This window comes from Culex quinquefasciatus, chromosome 2 (genome assembly GCF_015732765.1).
Source record: "Culex quinquefasciatus strain JHB chromosome 2, VPISU_Cqui_1.0_pri_paternal, whole genome shotgun sequence".
In the NCBI taxonomy this organism is placed as follows: Eukaryota; Metazoa; Arthropoda; class Insecta; order Diptera; family Culicidae; genus Culex; species Culex quinquefasciatus.
Genome location: NC_051862.1, coordinates 43,610,690 through 43,635,310, shown reverse-complemented (window position 1 = coordinate 43,635,310; position 24,621 = coordinate 43,610,690). Strand labels below are relative to the sequence as shown.

General features: G+C 33.7%; 1 protein-coding gene across 3 annotated transcripts in view; it reads left to right on the top strand.

Moving 5' to 3' along the window:
• Positions 1–21,084, top strand: part of LOC6043052 (aarF domain-containing kinase 1) — a 29,122-nt gene extending 8,038 nt beyond the window's left edge. Inside the window, exons 1-3 of one of the 3 annotated variants that reach the window (XM_001855126.2) lie at positions 18,533–18,789; positions 19,224–20,457; positions 20,523–21,084. In XM_001855126.2, coding sequence (XP_001855172.1) covers positions 19,243–20,457; positions 20,523–20,864 — 1,557 coding nt within the window. In that variant the 5' untranslated portion in view covers positions 18,533–18,789; positions 19,224–19,242 and the 3' untranslated portion in view covers positions 20,865–21,084. Of the gene's footprint in view, positions 1–18,532; positions 18,823–19,223; positions 20,458–20,522 lie in introns of those variants that run through there. The other 2 variants (XM_038254604.1, XM_038254603.1) reach the window with 2 other exon arrangements.
• The last annotated feature ends 3,537 nt before the right edge of the window (positions 21,085–24,621 follow it).

Genomic DNA, 24,621 nt, shown 5'->3' with positions numbered 1-24,621 from the left:
CTCAATATGTGTGTTAAAACAATAGGTAAATTTAATTGGCAAATCATAAATTGTACCTTTAACGGCGCTACCAATTTGTATATGAACCAAAATAACCAAATTGTCGAAATTAAAATTCTGAAACTCTGAAACTCTAATATTCTTCAATTATTAAATTTTTTGATTCTTAAATTCTTAAATTCCTAAATTCATAAATTATTCAATTCTTAATTTCTTACCATCTTGAATGATAAAAAATACACATTTTTTGGAGTCATATTTTAGGTTAGAAACACATATTTAGACGATTTATAGATTGGAAATTTTGACTGTTTCTATTTTATTTATATTTTTATTTTAAAATTTTTGATTGACAGAATTTTTTAATTTTACTTATTTTTGAAGTTTTAATTTCTTAAATTTCTTTTTTTTTAATTTATCTATAGCTTTTGAATTTTTGATGTTCTGCACTCATAAACATTCAAACTTTTGTTTTTTACTTCGATTTTTTTCGACCTATTTCAAAAAATTAAAATTAGGATTTTTTGAAATTTTAATCATTTTGAAATATTTAGTTTTTAATTATTTGAATTTATAAACTTTGAATTTGTGATTTTTTTTATTTTTCTGAATTATTTGCATTTTTAAAATTCTCAAATATCTGATTTATGTTTTTTAAAAGTTCCTCAATTTGAAAATATTAGTTTTTTATATGTTTGATTATGGATTTCTTAATTTCCAGATTTCTTAATTTATGTGTTTTAAAATTGAGTTTGTGATTATTTTTTTTTAATTTGCCAATTTCGCTGCGTCACCGTTGTTCTCTCATGTGACATCCAGTCATAATTTATCTATGTTATCCTGAATAATCTTTCAAACATTCTGCTATTGAAACATGTATTTTTGGTCCCTTCTATATTAAAACTTTGTTTGTCTTTTTTTAAATCATATTTATTAAACGTACCTGCCACTCTCATTTGTAAAATTGTTTACCTAATGTAAAAGTTTTGAGTTGTTTCTAATATATAATTTCTACCTAAGCATAATTAATTTCTAGTTACTTAATAAATAATACATCCTTGATTTTTTAAAATAAAATGTTGTGCTGCATAAAAAAATAATTTCCCTTTTCTTGAGGCAAACTTGTTAAATTACTTTTTTGGCAACCATTTTTTTTTAATATTTTGAAATAATTAAAAACTTTAATACCCAATTTGAGTAAATTCACTCAACTGTGTACAATATTGCAGAAAAAGTACTGGAACGCGCTACCCAGGCAAAAGTTTTGCCGCTTCTCTCCTTGCAGAACTTCTGCAAAAGAGAGAGATGAAGAGAGCAAGCTGAAAAGTACGGGAACGTGCTGTAAAAAAGTGAATTATGCTGGCTGCAGAATTCTGCAGATCCTGCAGAAATTCTGCAATTCTGCAAGTACGGGAATAGACCTATTGTTTGCATCAGGACACTGTGACGAGGAGTTCGTCATTTTTGAGTTAAATTATATTTTTTTCACTGGGCCTAGAAAGCCTTATACATGACAAAGCCCAGACTGCAATTCACCTCTGCGCACACATGGTGACGATTTGTGGCTAAATCAGGGGTAACCTGGAATTATATTATGCCTGGATGGGAAATTTTTAAGGTAAATGTTATGTTATAGTCTTAGTCATTCATATTTTGAGTTATTTTTTTTTTAATTTTCTAAAGCTTGTGTAAATGTGTTAAATTATTGCCATCTTGCATATAATTTTAGTTAGAATAGCAAATGACTCTTAATTTCTTCTGACTGTTTATGATATGATTTATGATGTAGAAATATGTTGATAATTAAATATGTTGATAATTAATTCTACTATAATTGGGTATTGAAGCCCTACGTCAATTTTTATGTACAATGGTAAAAAACACGGATAAAAACCATTTCTGATCACTTTTTTTCATATTAATGCAAAAAAAAATTGACAAGACATCATTTTTTCGATGGATCAACTATGGTCCCCTTAAACGAGCTGTCAAGTAGGAGCTTTTCTGTCAAGAAGACCCGCGAGGATAATTTTTCAAAATTGATTTAAAAATCCATTTTAAACTTTTTGTGGTCGTACAAAGGGGCATTTTACTCAGAAAAATAAGCTTTATCGCTGTAAACAATAATATCAGCAATTTAAGCTTCATTTTAGGACCCAATTACTAGATACTGAAATATTACATGGCAGTTCTATTTAATTTTGGCCATCGTTAATAATTTTAATTGGGTCCTAAAATAAATCTTAGATTGCTGATATTATTGTTCACAGCGATAAAGCTTATTTTTCTGAGTATAATGACCCTTTGTACGACCATAAAGAGCTTAAAATGGATTTTTAAATCAATTTTGAAAAATTAACCTCGCGGTCCTTCTTGACAGAAAAGCTCCTACTTGACAGGTCGTCCTAAGGGGACCATAGTTGATCCATCGAAAAAATGTTGTCTTGTCAAAAAAAAATTTTGCATTAAAATGAAAAAAAGTGATAAGAAATGGTTTTTAATCGTGTTTTTTACCGTTGTGCATAAAAATTGGCATAGGGCTTTAGTACCCAATTGTTATGAAATGCTCCCACTTCTATTTTCCATGAAATCCGTAAGTTTTTCGGATATGATCCCGTAGGGGGTAATCTCATAAATGACGAAACACGAAGAGAAATTATCTGTGTTGCGTTGGCTAAATTGAAAATCTCTTATAAGTCAAGAAAAAAAAGCAGATTTTTTTTTCTAAAATTGAATAATAAGAAGAGTTATGATTCTTACATATTTTTTCCATTTTTTTTTTTTTTTTTTTGTGAAAATTCTATTCAATCAAGGAATCTTATAAATATTTGAGTTTTTTTTCTATTTTTTGTTGTTATTATTTTTTTCTATCGAAATTATTAGTGCTTCCAGTACCTTTTTATTAATATGTTGTTTAGTTTATATTTTTATTAAAATTGTCAACAGCCTGTTTTTTTTAATCTTTTAAGAAATCATGTGTTCGATGGTAAATGTTCATAAACAGTTTTCGCAATCATTTTTTGGGTGAGAAATTTCTATTAGGGTTTTGGAAAAGCTGGAAAAAATCGGGAATTCGAAAATCGAATTTAAGTGGCCACCCTGAAACATCCCCTTTTACCTAATTTTTCATTTATTTTTTCTTCAATATTTACTGCGTGATAATCGATAATCGATTTGATAAAAACAGTGGAGGCTTCGACAATTTATTGATTAGTCAATATTTAGGATCTCTATGTCATGTATTTTTTCTCTTTTAAATATGCTGTGCTGTTATTTTGCATGTTGATTGCCAACTCTATGCTTTTCATAAAATATTTTTGCTGAGTTATTTTTTTGCTCATCTCAGGAGGTCGGGGAAGTGCATGGATTTTTTTTTATTTGAGATCAAGTCGACACCATGGCACATTTTTTAAAAAGATTTTTGAATCATGAATCTGAATGACTTCGAAAACCTTAAAAAAAATCATTCATTGGAACATCTGATTGAGACATCGGTAGCCTGTCGTTCCTTTGCTAACGAAGGGGGAAAAAAAACAATGTGCCCAGTGTGAGAAGCGATCGCGTCTCCGTCCGATCCATCGGACCAATCCAAACATCCCACAGCTCACTCAACCAGCCCCATAATGGCCGGAAGTAAGAAATCAACGCAGCAAATGCCTGCCCACAGATCGCGCAGAGGGCCAACTCGTGTGTAAAACTCCAATCCGCAGCTTTCAGATGATTGCGTCTAGTTGCGAGAATTTCCACTTAAAGCCCCCACTACACTCCACTGTCGGTCACGGTTGGCCCACACCCCAAGAGGAGATCGTTCAAATGACAGGAAGCCCACGCCGATAACAGTTTAAAATTTGGCACTCTGGCACCATTCAAACGATTCTCCGCACAACACACGATTTATAAGGAGAAACAATTATCTCTTCGCGAAGAGTGGAAGCCATCATTCGGGCGGACGCCCTGCAGCGTACTGCGAAATGGGCGTGAAATTATGCAATTTTAGCAAAGTCATACCCGTGCTAGAGCCGTCCACACCTAGTTTCCCATGGGTCGTCTTTCCTGTACGAAAAAAAACGAGACTTTTGTCTAACTGGCCCGGCGACGACTTCAATGCGAGGAGAAGAAAGGAAACTGTAGCGCCCCTAATCAGCTAAATTCATGCTCGATCATTCGATCGACTCCTCTTTGATGGGTTGCGTCGATCAATGGGAACGGGTTGGGTCTACCTGTGAGATCCCAAAAAAGCTGACGCTAAAAGGCCCTTTTTCGACCGAATTCGCAGCTTATCGGAATTCCGATGGTGGAAGAAAAACAGCTGCCAAGGGTACATCGTGCTATTTTGGTCTTTTGGTGTATAAACGAGAAACAATTTGGAATGAACTTTGCTGTCAAGTTTGTTACAACATTGCATGCAAGTTTCATAGAAACAGCAAAACATTTGATGTATTTTTGAGTTTCGAGGTCCAACCTAGGGTCACAATCCCTAACCACCGGTGATAGCCGCGGCGACGACGGCGGCGGTGTCGTTAATTGTTGCCTCCTCTTGGCCCTCTAATTATTACCGGCGGGGACCGTCCTCAATCGTTGGTGTTTGTGAACCTGGACTGTCGGCAAGTTGGGATCAAATGACACCATAAGGTCCGGGACCGTGTTGCGCACTTTGATTCTCCGTATAAATGTCTACCTGTGGGCCTTTGGCGCATTCTTGTATGGCTTCTGTTCCGTTCTTCCTTTTTCTTCTCAACGGACCCGGGACAAAGAAAATCTCTTTTTTTCCGACCGTTTTTATCCTCATTCCCCTAATCAATCGCCGGCGGTGACTTTTATTGCCTCTCATTTGATAGGATCCACTGCACGGACGTTTCGGTGGTTTCCCATGACTTCCATGAGCTTACTTTTTGGGTGAGCTTAACTTCAACCTGTAACAAAGAAATTTATTGACTGTAAATTATATTACCTGCGTTTTACAGTCTTTTTTGCGTTGATTGATTTAATAATGACCTTCGCTGTAGATTTGGAACGTATACTGTAAAGAATTAATTTTTTTCTGAGTTTGGGACCCATTGGAACTGGAATTTTCCTTATATCACAGACAAACAGACGTAAATCGAGCCATGCCAGGTATACATATATATTAGGGTGTTTCAGCCAAACAGAAAAGTTCTCAGATTACGGCAAACCGAGGTTCCCCTTGTAGAGGATACCCATAGGGACTCTCATGCCAAATATCAGCCCATTCGGTTGAGAATTGGCCTGTCCCCAGCGGTTTTAAGTTTACATGGAAATTACTATAAGATTTTTGTGCTTTTCGTTCAATCGTTCCTACAGGTCTGGGGACAACATGGATTCACTCGGAATAAAGACAGGTGTGTCGATCCAATGCGCACCTTGGGGACAGAACGGACAACCCTAATTCCTTCTGGAATGTGTCCATTGGACCATCCCCTACACACCTGTCTTTATTCCGAGTGAATCCATGTTGTCCCCAGACCTGTAGGAACGATTGAACGAAAAGCACAAAAATCCCATAGTAATTTCCATGTAAACTTTAAACCGCTGGGGACAGGCCAATTGGGTCCTAAAATGAAGCTTAGATTGCTGATATTATTGTTCACAGCGATAAAGCTTATTTTTCTGAGTACAATGACCCTTTGTACGACCATAAAGAGCTTAAAATGGATTTTTAAATCAATTTTGAAAAATTAACCTCGCGGTCCTTCTTGACAGAAAAGCTCCTACTTGACAGGTCGTTCCAAGGGGACCATAGTTGATCCATCGAAAAAATGTTGTCCTGTCAAAAAAAAATTTTGCATTAAAATGAAAAAAAGTGATCAGAAATGGTTTTTAATCGTGTTTTTTACCGTTGTACATAAAAATTGGCATAGAGCTTTAGTACCCAATTCTCAACCAAATGGGCTAATATTTGGCATGAGAGTCCCTATGGGTATCCTCTACAAGGGGAACCTCGGTTTGCCGTAATCTGAGAACTTTTTTGTTTGTCTGAAACACCCTAATATATATCTGTATTATACAGAACTTTCAATCCCAAAAACCACAAATATCTGTATAATTAGATTTTTAAAAAATGATTATAATTGAAAATTTCAACAATTTAGTATTTGAATTTTGCTTCAAAATTATTAAAAAGCTTGAATCTGCAGATCACCCATAAAATAATCTGGCATCGTTGCGTAAATATCATTTGAAATCTGCTATTTAACCGTCAATTTGATTGATCAATAACTCATCACGGTCATGTTGAACTCACCACAGCATTGTATTTCATTGATAAAAAAATTACAATTTTCAGCAACTTACTGTCCAAAAAACGCAAAAAAAAAACACTCATAAACAGTCATCACTGTTCGTTGTCCGGTATAATCAACCCCACGAACATCATGAGAATCAGATTACGCTGCAAACGATAGCGCAGAGAGATTTTACCTCATCTAAATTGGACTAATCAAGACTAGAGGTGGGCAAAAAAAGAGCGAACCGCTCAAAGAGCCGGTTCACTGAAAAGAGCGACCATGGCTCACAAAAAAGAACCGCGGTTCTTTTTCAAATTCCGGTCTTTTGAAAGAACCGGCTCAAGATGGAATGATTTTTGTTATAAATATAAGTTATTGAATTTTCAAAAAATGTAGTACATATTAAATTTGTTTTGGAAACTTGAAAATGCAATTTCAAAAATTTCAATGCTTATAAAAATTAATCCCAAAAGTAAATGATTTTCAAAACAAAATTAAGTAAACTTTTCATTGTACAATTGATTGTACATTAAAGTAATACCGGATTACAGATCTGAGCATTTCAAATAGCATAATTTGTCAAATATTACCAAAAATCTACTGAATATTTGAGAAATTTCGGAAAAAATAATCATTTTGTCCGAGCAAACTTTAGCGTTTAAAGACCTTATCTATTAAATCAGAATGTAGAGAAGAGTTCACATAATATTTTCTCCAAATAAAATATCAGCATTAGTCTTTCAGAAATAAACGCAATTTTAAAATGAATATCAATTTTTCCATCATCCTAGATTTTAGTTTGGATGCCATTCAATTACTCGAATGTTTAGTTTTGAGTAGAAATCATGACATAGAGACCACCAAAACCTATGGTTTTCAAGGGCATTTTCTCGATTTTAGATTTATTTATTTTATTCATCAAATATGGCCGTTACAAACATTTTTCAAAGTTTATGTCACCCCTCCCCTTCAAAATCGGTCCAAAACATCAGGGGGCAAAACAATATTTTTTTCAAAGCACTTCCAAATTTTAATGGAAATAGAAGTCTTATCAACTGAAAAAATGAAAAATCATTTTGGGATCGATCAAAAATATTTTGAATTTTTGTGAAATTCCGTTTGCAAAAAGTTTTTTTTTCGGCTTAAAAAACGGTTTATCAATACTTCGATATTTTGAAATCTAATGGTTGCAATGCAAATGGGGATGTGTAAAATGCATTTCAAAACTCTTTTTCATTGAAATGTTTATACCATGGCTTGTTATTTTTTTTTTTTTTGCTACTTTGGCCAGAGTTGAGGGACATAATTAACTTCAAAAAATGTTTGGTGCGGCCTTATTTATAAAAGCCCAATGTGAAATAACTTTTAAAATCACACGATTATTAAAAAAACCCATTTAATCCAAATTTTGAAAAATAGCGAAAGAACCGTTCAAAAGAGCGGCTCTTTTTAAAGAGCGAACGAAAATGAGCGGATCCTATAAAAGAACGGTTTTGCCCACCTCTAATCAAGACATATTTTGCCATAAATGAGCAGTTGCGGCCACCGAGACAGGGCGCGAAATATATAATACGATTATAATTGATCCGTACACTGTTTTTGGGGGAAAAAATTGTCAGAAAATGGCCAGGGTTACGATTTACCTAACAATTTGAGTTTTGAAGTGTGTCGGTAAAGTTTACCGCAGAGATGATTCGTTAGAAAGTCTCTTTTCGACAGCTCGTTGCCAAAAACCACAGTTGGTTCACCAAACTGTTGATTTTGTATTTTTGTACAGTCCAGGCTCAATTATCCTAAGGTTTTCTATGGAACTTCGAATACGCAAATCAAGTTAAAAAAAATCTGTTTTTTTTTTTATTTTCTTGGTTTTAACATCAAATTCATGTTCTGTGACCCCATTTTAGTAAAATTTGAAAGGTTGATTGCCTAATAAATGAAGAAAATGCTTTTTTCAATATTTCATCAAGACTCGTTTGACCGCCATCTTTAATTTACAAATTCAAAATTTCTTTAGATAAGTTTAGGATTCATACTCAAAGCTCGACAATCAAAAATAAGACAACGAAAAAAACATATTTTTTGTGATTCCATTGAAAAATTTAATCATTGAATAATTTTATCAAAGATCCATCAGTATTTCTCACTAGTGTCCTCAAGCTGGTGAGTTTGAAATGGCTGTAGTGAGTTTTCAAACAAATTGACCTATATATTGTAGATTGATGGATTGAGAACTATTTACGCCTAATTGTCTGTGGTCTGGCCAATTTTATTTGGGTTTTGGAAAATTTAGCTGAGATATTATAATAATTGCAAAAGTCGAAAAGCCAAATGACAAAAACCACAAATTTGCAGCCCTGCCACCAAAGCTAATCTTTCTTTTACGCGCCCCAAAATGCGAATAATAACTGCTTTCGGGTGTTGTGCTGCGGCTGCACGCGTGAAATGTAAGCGAATTCCTCGAAAAGATAAATCAAATCTAAGCTTCTCAGCAGCAGCACTTCATGGATTTTGCGGCAACGCACTATGGGCCATCTCCATACAAACAGGCGGCCAAATTATTTTTTTGCTTTTTAAATGTTTTTCATGCAAATTTGGGTAATTGTATGGTATTGAAATGATATACGTCGATTTTTATGCCTTTTCATGTTTTTCAATAGTTGATTGTTTATAATAAATAGTCTTTTCATACATTTGCAAGTGCAACAGAATTGCATATATATTGTATTGCAAGTTTATATTATTAAATTATGGATAATCTAATACATCTCCACTTTAAGGACACAACCCCTCCCTCCTCTTTCTTTCACCCCCCCCCCCCCTCTCCTCCTTCCCTCCAACAAAATTTTGTTAAGCGTAATAAAATCATTTTAAGTCAAATATTTATTATTTACTGCTGTGTGTTTCTTTTGTGAGTCCATGCCATATAACTTGAGACCCCCACCCTTACGGGCATAAATTGCGAAAATTTTAATTGTTAAATCTAATAACAGAAAAATAATTTTATTCAAAATATTAATTATGAAGTAAAACGATAAAATACAAACCATATTCTTAAAATTCATTTGATTATAGAGTTTGTGACAGCTTCAGGATATGTTAAAGGTACTTTTTATGATGTTTTGTACTAACCAACATAGAACTTAAATGTGGATCAGTTTCATGGATTGATCGCAGAAATTCATCATGCTAACATTTTGATGAACACTTTTTTCGGTATCAAACTGAGATTCTCCAGTTTCGCTTGAGAAACTTCGGTACGAATACCTTATTTTGACTAAGGTACTCAATTTTAAATGTAGGCAACAGAAAATTCCAATAAAGTCATTTCGAACTTCTTGAAACCAGGTATTGATTTTTGAAGCGACGATGCGATGCCCACGAAGTAGGTAGCAAAGCAAGTGAAATAAACGGGCGCATATGAGCAATTCTCTACGAAATCGGTCTTTTTTCTTCAATTTTAATTTTTGTATTTTTTAATCCGGCTGAAACTTTTTTGGTGCCTTCGGTATGCCCAAAGAAGCCATTTTGCATCATTAGTTTGTCCATATAATTTTCCATACAAATTCGGCAGCTGTCCATACAAAAATGATGTATGAAAATTCAAAAATCTGTATCTTTTGAAGGAATTTTTGATCGATTTGGTGTCTTCGGCAAAGTTGTAGGTATGGATACGGACTACACTGGAAAAATAATACACGGTAAAAAAATTTGGTGATTTTATTTAACTTTATCACTAAAACTTGATTTACAAAAAAACACTATTTTTAATTTTTTTTATTTTTTGATATGTTTTAGAAGACATAAAATGCCAACTTTTCAGAAATTTCCAGGTTGTGCAAAAAATCACTGACCGAGTTATGAATTTTTTAATCAATACTGATTTTTTCAAAAAATCGAAATTTTGGTCGTAAAAATTTTTCAACTTCATTTTTCGATGTAAAATCAAATTTGCAATCAAAAAGTACTTTACTAAAATTTTGATAAAGTGCACCGTTTTCAAGTTATAGCCATATTTAAGTGACTTTTTTGAAAATAGTCGCAGTTTTTCATTTTTTTAAATTAGTGCACATGTTTGCCCAGTTTTGAAAAAAATATTTTTGAAAAGCTGAGAAAATTCTCTATATTTTGCTTATTCGGACTATGTTGATACGACCTTTAGTTGCTGAGATATTGCAATGCAAAGGTTTAAAAACAGGAAAATTGATGTTTTCTAAGTTTCACCCAAACAACCCACCATTTTCTATCGTCAATATCTCAGCAACTAATGGTCCGATTTTCAATGTTAATATATGAAACAATTGTGAAATTTTCCGATCTTTTCGAAAAAATATTTTTGGAATTTTCAAATCAAGACAAACATTTTAAAAGGGCGTAATATTGAATGTTTGGCCTTTGTGAAATGTTAGTCTTGATTTGAAAATTCCAAAAATATTTTTTTCGAAGAGATCGGAAAATTTCACAAATGTTTCATATATTAACATTGAAAATCGGACCAATATGGCTATAACTTAAATATGGCTATAACTTGAAAACGGTGCACTTTATCAAAATTTCAGTAAAGTACTTTTTGATTGCAAATTTGATTTTACATCGAAAAATGAAGTTGAAAAATTTTTACGACCAAAATTTCGATTTTTTGAAAAAATCAGTATTGATTAAAAAATTCATAACTCGGTCAGTGATTTTGCACAACCTGAAATTTCTGAAAAGTTGGCATTTATGCCTTCTAAAACATATCAAAAATAAAAAAATTAAAAATAGTGTTTTTTTGTAAATCAAGTTTTAGTGATAAAAGTTAAATAAAAATCACCAAATTTTTTTACCGTGTATTATTTTTCCAGTGTAGTCCGTATCCATACCTACAACTTTGCCGAAGACACCAAATCGATCAAAAATTCCTTCAAAAGATACAGATTTTTGAATTTTCATACATCATTTTTGTATGGACAGCTGCCGAATTTGTATGGAAAATTATATGGACAAACTAATGATGCAAAATGGCTTCTTTGGGCATACCGAAGGCACCAAAAAAGTTTCAGTCGGATTAAAAAATACAAAAAAAATCGAATGACCGAAATCCTAGAGAACTGCTCATATGTAGATTGCAGCAAATTTTGATAAAACGTAAATGTTCAAAATGGCATATCTCCGAAAACGCAAAAAATCGCAGGCTGGAAATTTCAGCAATGTTAGATTATAATCCAATCTTTCAAGTGATCTTAGTTTCATGTTTAGCATCGGTTAGCAAAAAAAGTACTCGATTAACAAACACAAAAAAATATGATTTGTCAAAAAAATGCTCCAGTTATTCGATGAAAACTTCAGTGTTTGGTTTGGAAACAACATTTTATCTATTGATAGTATCAAAGCATATCTCATTACCTTTCCAACGGTGTATATTTGTTCTAATAAAACATTTAAAATGGCTGAGCTATATTAAAATTAAACAATCAGCCTTTTTTACGCAAAACGCTAGTTTTTTACTCCATTTTTTGACTTTCAGCTTGCGTATCTCCGTAATGAACAAACTTAGAGCTTTGAAAATTTGGATTTTTCTTAGTTAGAATGTTTACTTTCGAGAAAAAAATACCAAAAAATATTTGGAGAAGGTCATTTTTTTTTAAACTTGGCCACCCAATGTACCATAGTGAACGGCGGTATCTTTTCGGCACTCCGACACATTCAGAAGCACACGAACCATTCATAAGACTTCACGTCATATTAATCATCCGAAGAGAGGGTTTCGTTCGCACCTCAGCAATGTTTGTTTGAATAAACCTCAGCCCCACATTGCGCGATCATCACGATCATCACGCGAAGGTCTCTCTCTTGCTCACCTCTGGTTGTGGGGTAATTTTAGCGCATCACACGATTTTTTATTTCTTTGTAATCATTTGGGTGGATCGTTTAATTCAGCGTGCCGTTAAGATTAGCTTGTTGCCTCTTTGAATAAGATCTACACGGCGGCTTCCGGAAACGTTGTCAAGACAGTGTTGATTTACGATGGCTTAGAAGTGCTGTATTAAGATAGTGATGTTGACAGCTGAGGGAGAAAACTTCTTTTTTTGGCTGAAAGAGATACAATTTCACGAAAGGGGCCAACTCTATTTTTTGCCATCAGAATCTTTAATCCTGATAAATTTGTACATTACCGACGGCTGTTTGATTGTATTTCAGAAAAAAAAACTTATTTCAACGAGGACCATCAACTTTGTTTTGTTTACACACGCAAAATTGATATACAAGCTTGCTGCAAAATCTGTTACAAAAGGGAACATAACGACTATGACAGATTTTGATACATTTGTTTTCTGTGGTTATAAGAAATAAAAAGAAACCCCAGTTTAAATTCGAATGAAATATAAAAACTATAAAAAAAGAGAAAGAAAAATCTCACACTGCTAGGTGGATGATTTTTTGCGTTTCTCATAATGTCAAACGTATTGTTCCTGCTCACACGCAAACAAACAGCCATAATAATTGGCGCTCATCTTGCGCACAAACAACTTTGTCCCGGAATTCAAACAATCTTCGCCAGAAGCCGGCTCTTAATGGCTTTTCGAAAGTTTATCACAACCCAAAAGATCGACAATGGAATACCCGATTCGAGTGGTAGTTTGACAGTTCGCTCCATAAGAAATACATTGTTCACTACCAATCGCGTCGGGTACTCCATTGGATGTGTCGGGCCTGCCGGAGGGGATTATCCAACCCGCTCAATCTCCGACGACCACGTGATTTGCGGTCCATAATTGGACGAATAATGTTCCACTTTTGAGCCCATTTTCTCGTAACTCATTTGTTTCAAATTGTTCGTCTTCGAATTTGTGGCATGATGTCACCGTACTATATGACCAAGACTGTATTAAATAGCTGTAACACTTAGATAATGCGTGATCGTACTTTACTTTAAATCAAACTAATCTCTGTATTTAAATCTCCTCATGACTTTAAAAAATACTCTTAAACAAAACCTACATCACTAGTGTAAAAATATTCCATTTTAAAAAGCAAACAAACAATACTCAACTCATTTTATGTGCATAGGAAATAAACCTGCCGTCAAAGACAGTTACAAGAATGTATTTCTCCTGGACGGGCAACGCGCTGTGTTCAAGGTGCACAATTCGAGGTTCTTTACGGGCCACGTGTCCGCCAACTGGGCGGTGTAAAGAGGCGCAACAACAAAATTCCAACCCATTCAAGACTCTATTTGTACATATAAAACAGTAGGAAGAAGGCAAGCGAAAACGAAGCCCAGAATCAAACAAGTCAAGTTATGCTAATGAAATGCACAATAAACAAACGGTTTTATTTATACTCATCCGAGAAAATCTCGGCAGAATCCAAAAACGGTAGTGGAGAAAACGAACATTAGCTCTGGAAGTCTGGGCTGGCAAAGATAAAAAAAAGGAAAGCAAACACACGAACATTAAAAATGAGCAATGAGCGAGCCGAGAAGCTGCTGTAGGTCGAGCTGAAATAAAGTTTATAATTTTACTTTTAATAATTCGTTCTGTCTCGACGATAAAGAAAAATCAACTCAGCACTGACAAAGCGTTCGAAATAGGTTAAACGTGCTTTAAAACAGTTTCCTTTATGGCCTATCTACAATCACTTAGCTTAGAAAATTTCACTTAGCTTAGGAATTTGAATCAATGGAAATGAATCTGAGTTTCTACAATGGAAAAGTAATCAAATTAGAAACTGACGTTTGGTTTGGAAAATTTCAAAATCTACGGTAAGTTGACGTTTCCATATCAAAGGTAAACAAACAACTGCATAGCAACGTATATCAGCCCAGCAAGTTTTCTAAGTTGATTGTGGATGACGAACGTAAGTTGCAGACTTTCCTAAGTAACTACTTTACTTAGATGTTCTAAGCTAAGTGATTGTAGATAGGCCATTACCCGAAACCGAACCGTACATGCTTTGATATGATATAAACAATATGCACATTAAGCATTGGAGAGAGCAAGTATTAAACTGCTATTTAGGCATAATTTTGCGGCAGCAGCTTAAAACATCTACAACGTGATCTACTTACGCATAAGACTTTTTCGCTTAAAGTAAGTTATTAGCAGAAAATAAAAACAGTGAAGACTATAGAGCGGCAGAGACTTATTTATAAAAAAACAAAAGTGCGAGAACAAATTTTTAGCTGCTTATTGCAAAAGAAAAGAGTGATTTTGCTTTATGTAAAGTATTTGTACTTAGTAAACATAACATATAAGACCAACGAAGACTCATTGAGCAAGTAATATCAATTTAGTAACCACATTTTATCGGTATTTTATATATTGCATACAGCGTTGCTGCATTTTTAAGGCCCCGACAAAAAATAGTGGCGGTTTGACCAGTGAGAGTTTTACAATCTTAAAAACAAAATATGCATCATGCTCTAGCTTTAAGGTGTATTGAGTATATTTATGTTACTTTACACGGACAAGAGAAGGAAAAAAAACTAGAATAATGCATTGCGGTAATCAAATCGTATTTTAAGGAATAAATAAAATAAGTTTTTGAAGCTGAAAGTAAAAATTATTGTCTATCTCTATCAAAAAAAAATATTGAGAAAAATCCTGTTTTGTGCTGAAATTTAAGTTTTTTTTTGGCTCTGTAACAAACATTACTTATTTTGGGAAAAAAAATCGCAGTCATTTATTCGCAAAAAATATCCTTCGCGGGCAGCATTTTTTTGTATAATAAGACCGTTGCAAATATTTTTCAAAGTTTATGTCGCCCTCCCCCTTCAAAGTTGGCCTGAATCTAGGCCTGAATGGAGCACTTCCATTCGAGCAGTTTTTGCTTTTTTCTACAATGTATTTCTTATGGAGCGAACTGTCAAAAACTGCTCGACTACGGGTGCTCCATTATCAGGGGGCAAAAAAATATTTTTTCGACAAACTCCAATATTTTAATGAAAATTAAAGTTTAATCAATTGAAAACCAATTAAAATACTTTTTCCTGCGTTTATAATCATATTCAGCATATTTGAACTCCTTTGAAAACATTTTAAATTTTCATGAATTACCAATGTACAGTCCCACGAATAGTTTTTTTTGCGAAAAAAAAATCCTTCAATACCTATTTTTTTTCAAAACAAATTATTGGAAAGCAACTGTACGCCTGTAAAATGCATTTTAAAACACATTTTTATCCATATGTTGAAACCTAGGCTTGTAATTTTAAAAAGCGAAAAGCGAATCATAACAAAACATCTGGAGTTTTCGCTTTTTGGGTGTTTTTTGATACCCCTGACTCAAGGCGGTTTCAAAAACACCCAAAAAACAAAAACTGGAAATTTGGTTTATAAGACCCTAGATCTCGCCCTAGATTGGACCTTTTCAAAAAAAAAAAAAAACTCCAGACATCCCCTCCACCTGCAAAAGGCGCGATCAGGGTTGTTACGAAAAGGTCGAGAAAAAATCCGCGCCAGATCCGCGCCGACCCCAAAACCCAATCCGCGCGAAATCCGCGCCATATAAAAAAAAATCGCGACAAACAAAGAAGAGAGTAACATAATGCATGAAATTTTAAACGAAAAAAGAATAATACAGAAGGCATTTGGATCAGTACCGTTGATCAGTGGAATCAGTGGAAATGGAACCATTTTGCCATTTCTGAAACAATATTAGCATTTTTGCAACACTTTTAATATCGTTGCTTTAAAAACAAATTCAGGAAAAAATTAGATTCGAAAATTTGAAAAAATTAAAACCATAAAATAAATCACCAATTCATAAAATCTAGGGATTTACTACTTTCTCATAAAACTTTACTCTGGAAAATCGAAACACGAGATTTCTATTATTTTCTTCTCTAAATTTTTCTAATCAAAATATGACTCCGAAAATGAACCGAACTAAAAAAACGGCATTTTTTAATAATTTAATAATTTAATAATTTAATAATTTAATAATTTAATAATTTAATAATTTAATAATTTAATAATTTAATAATTTAATAATTTAATAATTTAATAATTCAATAATTTAATAATTTAATAATTTAATAATTTAATAATTTAATAATTTAATAATTTATTAATTTATTAATTTAATAATTTAATAATTTAATAATTTAATAATTTAATAATTTAATAATTTAATAATTTAATAATTTAATAATTTAATAATTTAATAATTTAATAATTTTATAATTTTATAATTTTATAATTTTATAATTTTATAATTTAATAATTTAATAATTTTATAATTTTATAATTTTATAATTTTATAATTTTATAATTTTATAATTTTATAATTTTATAATTTTATAATTTTATAATTTTATAATTTTATAATTTTATAATTTTATAATTTTATAATTTTATAATTTTATAATTTTATAATTTTATAATTTTATAATTTTATAATTTTATAATTTTATAATTTAATAATTTAATAATTCAATAATTTAATAAATTAATAATTTAATAATTTAATAATTTAATAATTTAATAATTTAATAATTTAATAATTTAATAATTTAATAATTTAATAATTTAATAATTTAATAATTTAATAATTCAATAATTTAATTAGTTAATAATTAAATTATTTATTTATTTAAAAATTAAATTATTTATTTATTTAAAAATTAAATTATTTATTTATTGAAAAATTTAATTATTTAATAATTTAATAATTAATTAATTTAATAATTCATTAATTTAATAATTAATTAATTTAATAATTTAATAATTTGATAACTTAAAAACTTTCTTAAAAGAAATAAAAATTAACAAAAAAATCAATTGCAATGCTTTCGTAATTTTTCAATTTAATAATACGTACTTTTTCAGGATTTTTGAGTCTGTAAGTTTTGATAATTTCAAATTATGAATGTTTCTTTTTTATTTCAAATTGTTGAATTCCAGATTTCTTATTTTTTAATTTTAACATTACATTTCGCTTTTAGACGGAGATTTTAGCAGATTTCTAAGTGGATTTCGTCATGTTGTGTTAATTGGGAGTATAATCAATTCTACCTGATTCAGAGTGGCAACAGAATTTTTATTTTTCAATAAACCAAAAATTTAAAAATTTAAATTTTATATTGAAAAAACATAAAAAATCTTAAAAGTTTCATAGCTTCAATTTTTAAAATTCTGTATTTTTTTAATTTTGTTAATTTGATTTTAATAAAATTGGTATTTTTTTTAATTGTTAAGTAGATGTTTTAAAAATAATGAGTTGTAATGTTATGTTAAATTAATATAAAAAATCTCAATACATTAAAAAAAATCGCTCCTTGAAGATTATTTCAAAGTTTCGTATAAAAAAAAATCAATAATTTTTAGAAGAAAATTTTCTTTATTAACAACTTCTTAGAAATTGATGTTTTCGCACTCAACGAAAAAGATTGAATTTATTTAATTCCTAATAATATTTTCCTTTTTAATTTGAAAGAAATTCTATCGTTCTCAATTATTTTGTTTATCAAAATTGCTATCCGCGCGAAATCCGCGCCTGAGCAAAATTAGCCAGCAAATCCGCGCCAGATCCGCGCGATACGCGCCATCCGCGCGATCCGCGCCGTCCGTAACAACCCTGGCGATGTACATTCGTCGATGAAAAATGAATGATTACAAAGCTTCCCCTCCTATGGCAGCATTTCAAAAGTGTCAAAAAAGTGATTTCAAAACGAGTCATGTTTATTTTTCTTACAAAATATTTGTATATACATTACAATCACGGAAATAATGTTTTATTGAATATGAATGATCAAGTATCAATAAAAGCAACGTTTTTCATCGTTTGTTATCATTAGAATATTTCTATCCCCTTTCCTTTGCAATTTCAGTAAGTTTTTTCTAATTTTTTTCTTACTTTTGGTAATCTCTTAGTCATAAGCAATAATCGTTCCAAAATGGATTGAGATTTAACACACAGCTGAAAGGAACTCCAAAACTCTGTTATGTACTGCGAATGAACTAATTGTAACATGATTATTCACTAATAAAACCGAATTGAAATGAAAATTATCATTAGAATATCTCTGGAGTTTTTTTATTTTTGTATTAAAAGGTCCAATAAACCAAATTTTAAGTTTATGCTTTTTTTTCTGCGTGTACATATTAAGGGAAATATTTGTCTGAGTGTCCACAACGATTTCTTGCTCCGCGTCGCTACGTCACGTGAGAACCCTACAAATTCGCTCAATCTTGTTGCACTGTTGCACGGACAACCTTCAGCTCCAAGTGGAAACACCATGGTTCGCCCAGCTTTGACACGACACGTCAAACTTTTTCCCCTCCGCCTCCTTCTCCGCTGGTTCGCGGTTATCATGAATGAATTCAGTCAGTCATTCTCCAGTCGCTTGAGAGCAAGCTCGCGCGTGTAGCGTACTCGCGTATACGTACGCTAAGCTGGGTTGGTTTAATTACAGTTAGCTTAATTTGTAGGGGCGGTAGCCCAAAAGGAGTGTGCAACACACTTTCCCGTTGCTTTCGCCGAAGATGGACTAGCCCCGTCCGGGGTTGAGGTGTTGTTCCTAGTTGATTGTTACCCTTTTCGTGTGCTGAAAGATAGACTTAAGGTAGGCGACTTAAGCTAGTATCAAACTATTTACGTAAGTCATTACCCTTGAACCTCAAGCGCGCGCGTGTTGGAATGTCTCTCTGTTTGTACATCTTGGCAGGGCTTAAAACTGGTTTTTAAAGAGAAAATTGTAACTGTTATTTACATAAACGTGTCGGTGTTCTTGGGATTCGCCCAAGGAGATCCGCTGGTGGCCCTGCCACGGTGTATGATAATAGCAGAGCCGAGGACATATGGCAGAAGCTCGCACACCTGCCCCGACCAGGTGCTTGCGTGTTAAAGGCACGCGCATGACGCACCTTCCATGCCATGCCAGCCAGCGTGTGGTGAAATTCGAAGAAAGTTGTGAAATGTGTGTCAGCAGCGTGTCCCTTCCGAAGTTCCGTTTCGGTAATGAGATTTTTTACAATTTTTTTTATTTATGTTTTTTAGGTAATTGTTTGCGATCAAGATGTGGCCCACGAGGAGGCTGATCAAATACGGACTTGTCGGAGGTTCACTTTTGGGAACCGCCGTAAGTCTTCACGCCAACGACTATGATATCAATTCGATAGGAATCGTCCGGCTGGGTCGCGCCGGGATGACCGTATTCGACATTGCTGTAACGTACAAAACAAACCTCTACAAGCGTGAATGGCCCGATAAGAAAGATCCAGAATATGTCAAGCTCAAGAGCGAAACGCACAGGTTGGCCGCCGAAAAGCTGTTGAACCTGTGTCGAACCAACCGGGGAGTGTACATTAAAGTAGGTCAACATATCGGCGCCCTGGAGTACCTGCTCCCGTACGAGTACGTCAACACGATGAAGATCTTGCACAGCAACGCACCCCAGAATCCAATCGAAGATCTGTACAAGGTGATTCGGCAAGATCTGAAAAAGGACCCGGAGGAAATCTTCTCCTCGTTCGACCCGGAACCACTTGGAACCGCTTCGCTTGCCCAAGTCCATCGCGCAACCCTCAAGGATGGCACCGAAGTGGCCGTCAAGGTTCAACACCCGTACGTCCGGGGGAACTCCCTCGTGGACATCAAAACGATGGAACTCCTGGTCAAACTAGTCACGTGGACCTTCCCGGACTTTAAGTTCCAGTGGCTGGTGAAGGAAACCAAACGCAACCTCCCCATCGAAATGGACTTTGAGAACGAGGGACACAACGCCGAAAAGGTGGCGGAAATGTTCAAGGACTACGCGTGGTTGAAAATCCCCAAAATCTACTGGGACTACACGACTTCCCGCGTCCTGGTGATGGAATACGTCAAGGGTGGCCAGGTCAACGACCTTGAATACATCCAGCAGCAAAAGCTCGACCCGTACGACATCGCGAACAAAATCGGTCAACTGTACGCCAACATGATCTTCCTGCGGGGCTTCGTCCACAGCGATCCCCACCCGGGCAACATTCTCGTTCGACGAACGCCAAAAGGGGCCACCGAGGTGATCCTGCTCGATCACGGGCTGTACGCCGACCTCACGGAAAAGTTCCGCTACGAATACTCGAAACTTTGGCTCAGCATCCTGAAAGTCGACCAGGCAGGCATGAAGCAGCACGCACAAGCCCTCGGCGTCCAGGGCAGTATGTGGGGCCTGTTCGCATGCATGGTCACCGGCCGACCCTGGAACTCGGTCATCAGTGGCATCGATAAGGTGAAGCAGGACGAGCAAGAGGTAAGTCGAGTCAACAAGAGTCCTTACGGCTAACCCAACTTTCGCTCTCCCCCCCGCCACCACAGAAAGAAATGATGCAAACGGAGGGCAAACTCGTCATCCCGCACATTTCGGACGTGCTGGAAAAGGTCGACCGCCAGATGCTGCTCGTCCTCAAAACCAACGACCTCATCCGGGGCATCGAAACGACCCTCAAGACGCAAAACCGCAAGACGGCCTTCTGGGTGATGACCAAGTGCTGCGTCAAGAGCGTCGGCAACCGCGAGTACATGCAGGCGCCCGATCCGTGGCGCAAGCTGTCCTCCTGTCTGCGCGAAAACTGGGCCATCCTCAAGCTGAACCTGTACTACCTCTACCAGGGCATCGTCAGCCTGTCGCTGCTGTCGGCGCTCAAGATGATATTCTAGTGTCAAGGGTGAAACGGTTTCCGTGTAAAGTTTGCGTTTAATTGTTCTGTGTAATTTTGACAAAGTTGTAGTGTCGCTTGCAATTCTGTTGTTCACCTTTAACTTTTTTAAGATACTGTCGAAGATTTCCAACCGACAAACAGGTATGTTAGATTTATGGCTTGTTGCGTACACAAATCTTTATTTTCTAGCAAATATAATGTTGTCGATGTAACGTAAACTGCGTTTCATTAATTCTAAAAAAGGAATTCCTTCGATGGTGCATATAACTCAAAAGTAAGCCTGAGAAATTCTCTACCAAAACCGGAAATGGATTTTAAATTTGGTGTCTTCAGCAAAGTTGAAGGTATTGATGAGGACTATTCAGAAAAAATAAAAATATTTTTTTTAAATAACTTTTTTTCGCAAAAACTGAATTTCCCAAAATTCGTATTTTGTTTATTTTTGAGATCTTTTGATATGTTTTAGGACACCAAAACCCACAAGTTTTGAGCCATGGAGAAGTATGGTCAAAAATGTTGCCGCCGAGTTATGATTTTTGAAAAAAAAATAGTGATTTTTGGAAAATAACAGGGTTGTTAGTGGGAAGTCGAAAAAATCCTCAAAAACTCAATCCGCGCCATATTAAGAAAAATAATTTTGCGCGACAAACAAACAGTACAGTTTTATAACGATTTACTTTTTTAATGAAATAACAAAGAAGGTATTTGAGAACAATAATTAAACTTGTTTTATGTTTATGGGCTCCGCGGAAGGAACGCAAAAACCACAAACGTTAAAATGATGTTCTATTCCATAAATACAATTTAAATCCAGAATAGCCTCATTAGGCCGAATCTCAGAACGCAGAATGTTGAAACGCCCAAAATTATACGGACAAATTTACTTTTGATAGGATGAATTAAACCAGAGGGAAAAGCCATAACAATACATTTGGCACAATAAGAAATTCAAATAGTTTGAAATTCAAATATACGAAATAAATAAAATCCATATTCAAATTAGCGATGAAATAATCATCATCAAAAGAAAATCTTTGGATGTTCATTAGGAGAAAAAATCCGAAGGGAGCTTGGCTCTCCTCTCTCGCGCACGATAGATCGGTAAAAAGAATCTAAAACAATCATCATCTTGATTATTCGGTGGAACATCTTTTTCACTACTACACTTGCAAGTGTAACGTCACACGTCGAAAAATGACCTGTCACATTTTGTAGATGGGCAACGTGTGTAAACAAAGTGAAATAAATATTTTTGAGTGGGGCTGACAACGAAATTCACAAAAAATCATCAGCAGATTAATTTTCTTGGAGAAGTTCGGGAGCGATTTTCTTTTGCTTGATTTGCCTCCTCTCTCTTTCGCGGGTGAAGAAAGTTCGCAAGCGAAATTGATTTTTTGCGATTATTCCATCCCTGTTCAAAATAAAAAAAAATAAGAAATCAATTAATTGAAGAACTGAATATTTAAAAAATCACAAATCTAAGGATTCGATAATTTACTTGCAGTTCGTAATCGATGATCATCGCTAAAGGGTCATTCAGAAAAATCGAAACACGAAATTTGTATTATTTTTTTCAGAAAATTTCTCTTATCTAAGATATTACTTACAAAATGCTTAAAAGTTATCAAATTTTCTATAATCTATGATGGTGACAAAAGTTTTAGTATTTAAGAATTGAAGAGTTCTGCAGATTTTTATGTTTTGATTGGTCCAGGATTTAATAATTCTTTTTTTTAAGTCCAGCCGGAGTTTGAAAATTTAAGAATTTAAAAATTTAAGAATAAAAAAATAAAAAAAAATAAAACTTTAAGAATTTTGAAATATGGAAATTAAAGAATTAATAACTATTTTAAATTTTAAGAATTTATTCTTGATTTTTTTTATTTTTGGGTATTTAATCTGAATTTTTCAATTTTTGCATCAAATAACTATAAAAATCAAAAAAGTTGTGAATTGTGAATGTTGGAGCTTCCAGTTTTGAATATTTTGAACTTTTTTATTTTTTCCCCAAATATGTTTTAATTCCGAAAAAAAACTTTCTACGGGTTAAATCCCATCTAGAATCATTGGCCGAAAGCCGTCCAATCAAACACATATTTGGGATTTGACCACAGTACGCCCACAAGAAATCCACCCAATATTTTTTTTTGTAATTAAGAAAAGTTTGAAATATGATTCACAAGTAAAATAATGCATGTATCCAGTATAAAATAAACAATAAAAAGAGTAAATAAAACTTCACCTAAAACTCAAGAGAAATTAAATATTCAGAGCCTGTAACAAATGTTAATAATGAGTTGAGTGCAAGAACTAATTTATTTAAGAAATCTTCAAAAAAAAAAAATCTATTCTTGAAGATTACTTCGACGTTTCTTATTTAGAAATTACAAACAAAAATTATTTTCTATCTTCTAAGAAATCTAACTTCTAAGAAATAAGCTTTTGCAGTAAAAAAATAAATTATCGTTATTCCTGCTAATATTTTTCTTTATAACTTGAAAGTTAATTTTTATATTTATGAATTGCCATCCGCGCGAAATTCGCGCCTGAGAAAATTTAGCCAGCAAATCCACGCGATCCACGCCGTCCGTAACAACTCTGAAAATATCAAAATTTCATAAATAAAATGTTTTTACTTAATTTTTTATGTAAATTTGAACTTGCAATCGAAAAGTACCTACTTTACAGGTTTTTTGATAAAGTGCCTCGTTTTCAAGATAAAGCCACCAAAAGATTGATTTCGGCGAAATATTTGCAGTTTTTCGATTTTTTAAAAAAGTGACCACGTGTGACCATTAGAGTGGTCCAAATCCGGGGTTAGTTGGGGCTACCCTCTGAAATCAAAGATTGACACATCAACAGGCTAAATTTCCAATTTGAGCTCGTTGTGACCACGGGAGTCCCTCCCTCGAAGCGCTTGAAGTTTGTATGGGAAAAATAGTCAAAATATAATATATTATGGAGAAAAGCAACTGTTTCAGTTTTTACCTGTAGAAAGCGCAATAACTAACCAATATTTAATAGTTTTCGAAACTAAGATTTTTATTAAATTTGGAACAACTTTCCTGAAGACACAATATTTTTAGGCTTTTTGCTAAAAAATGTGCTTGGCGTAATATTGAATGCTTAGCCCTTTTGAAAAGTTAGTCCCACCTCGAAAATTTTTTAAATTGTTTTCGAAAAGACCGGAAAACTTCCCGTTGCTAAGACATCGACATTAGAAATTGAAGGGTTGTTTGGATGAGACTTATTAAACTTAAATTTTCCTAATTCTTTTTCTTTAAGTCGCTGCATCATAGCGACCAGAGTCCAATCTGCAATGTCTCTCAGACAACTTTATAGCCAATTTTATGAACTAAAAAAAAAAAATCAAAAATGGTCACTATTTTTAAAAATCGAAAAATATTTCGCTGAAAGCAAACATTTGGTGACTATATTTTTAAAACGAGACACTTTATCAAAAAATCTGTAAAGTACCTTTCGATTGCAAATTTGTAAAAAAAAATCGACAAATTTATTTTTTTCGGTGTACCTGTTTTTTGCTGAAAAGTCACAACTACAACTTTGCCCAAGACACCAAATTGGTCAAAAAATTCCTTCAAAAGTAACAGATTTTCGAATATTTACGAACCATTTTTGTATGGGCAGCTGCCAAAATTGTTTGGAGGATTGTATAGGGTAACCAATGACACAAAATGGCTTTTTTGGTCATTAGGAAAGTCCCCACAAAGTTTAAGCTAAATAAAACAAAAAAG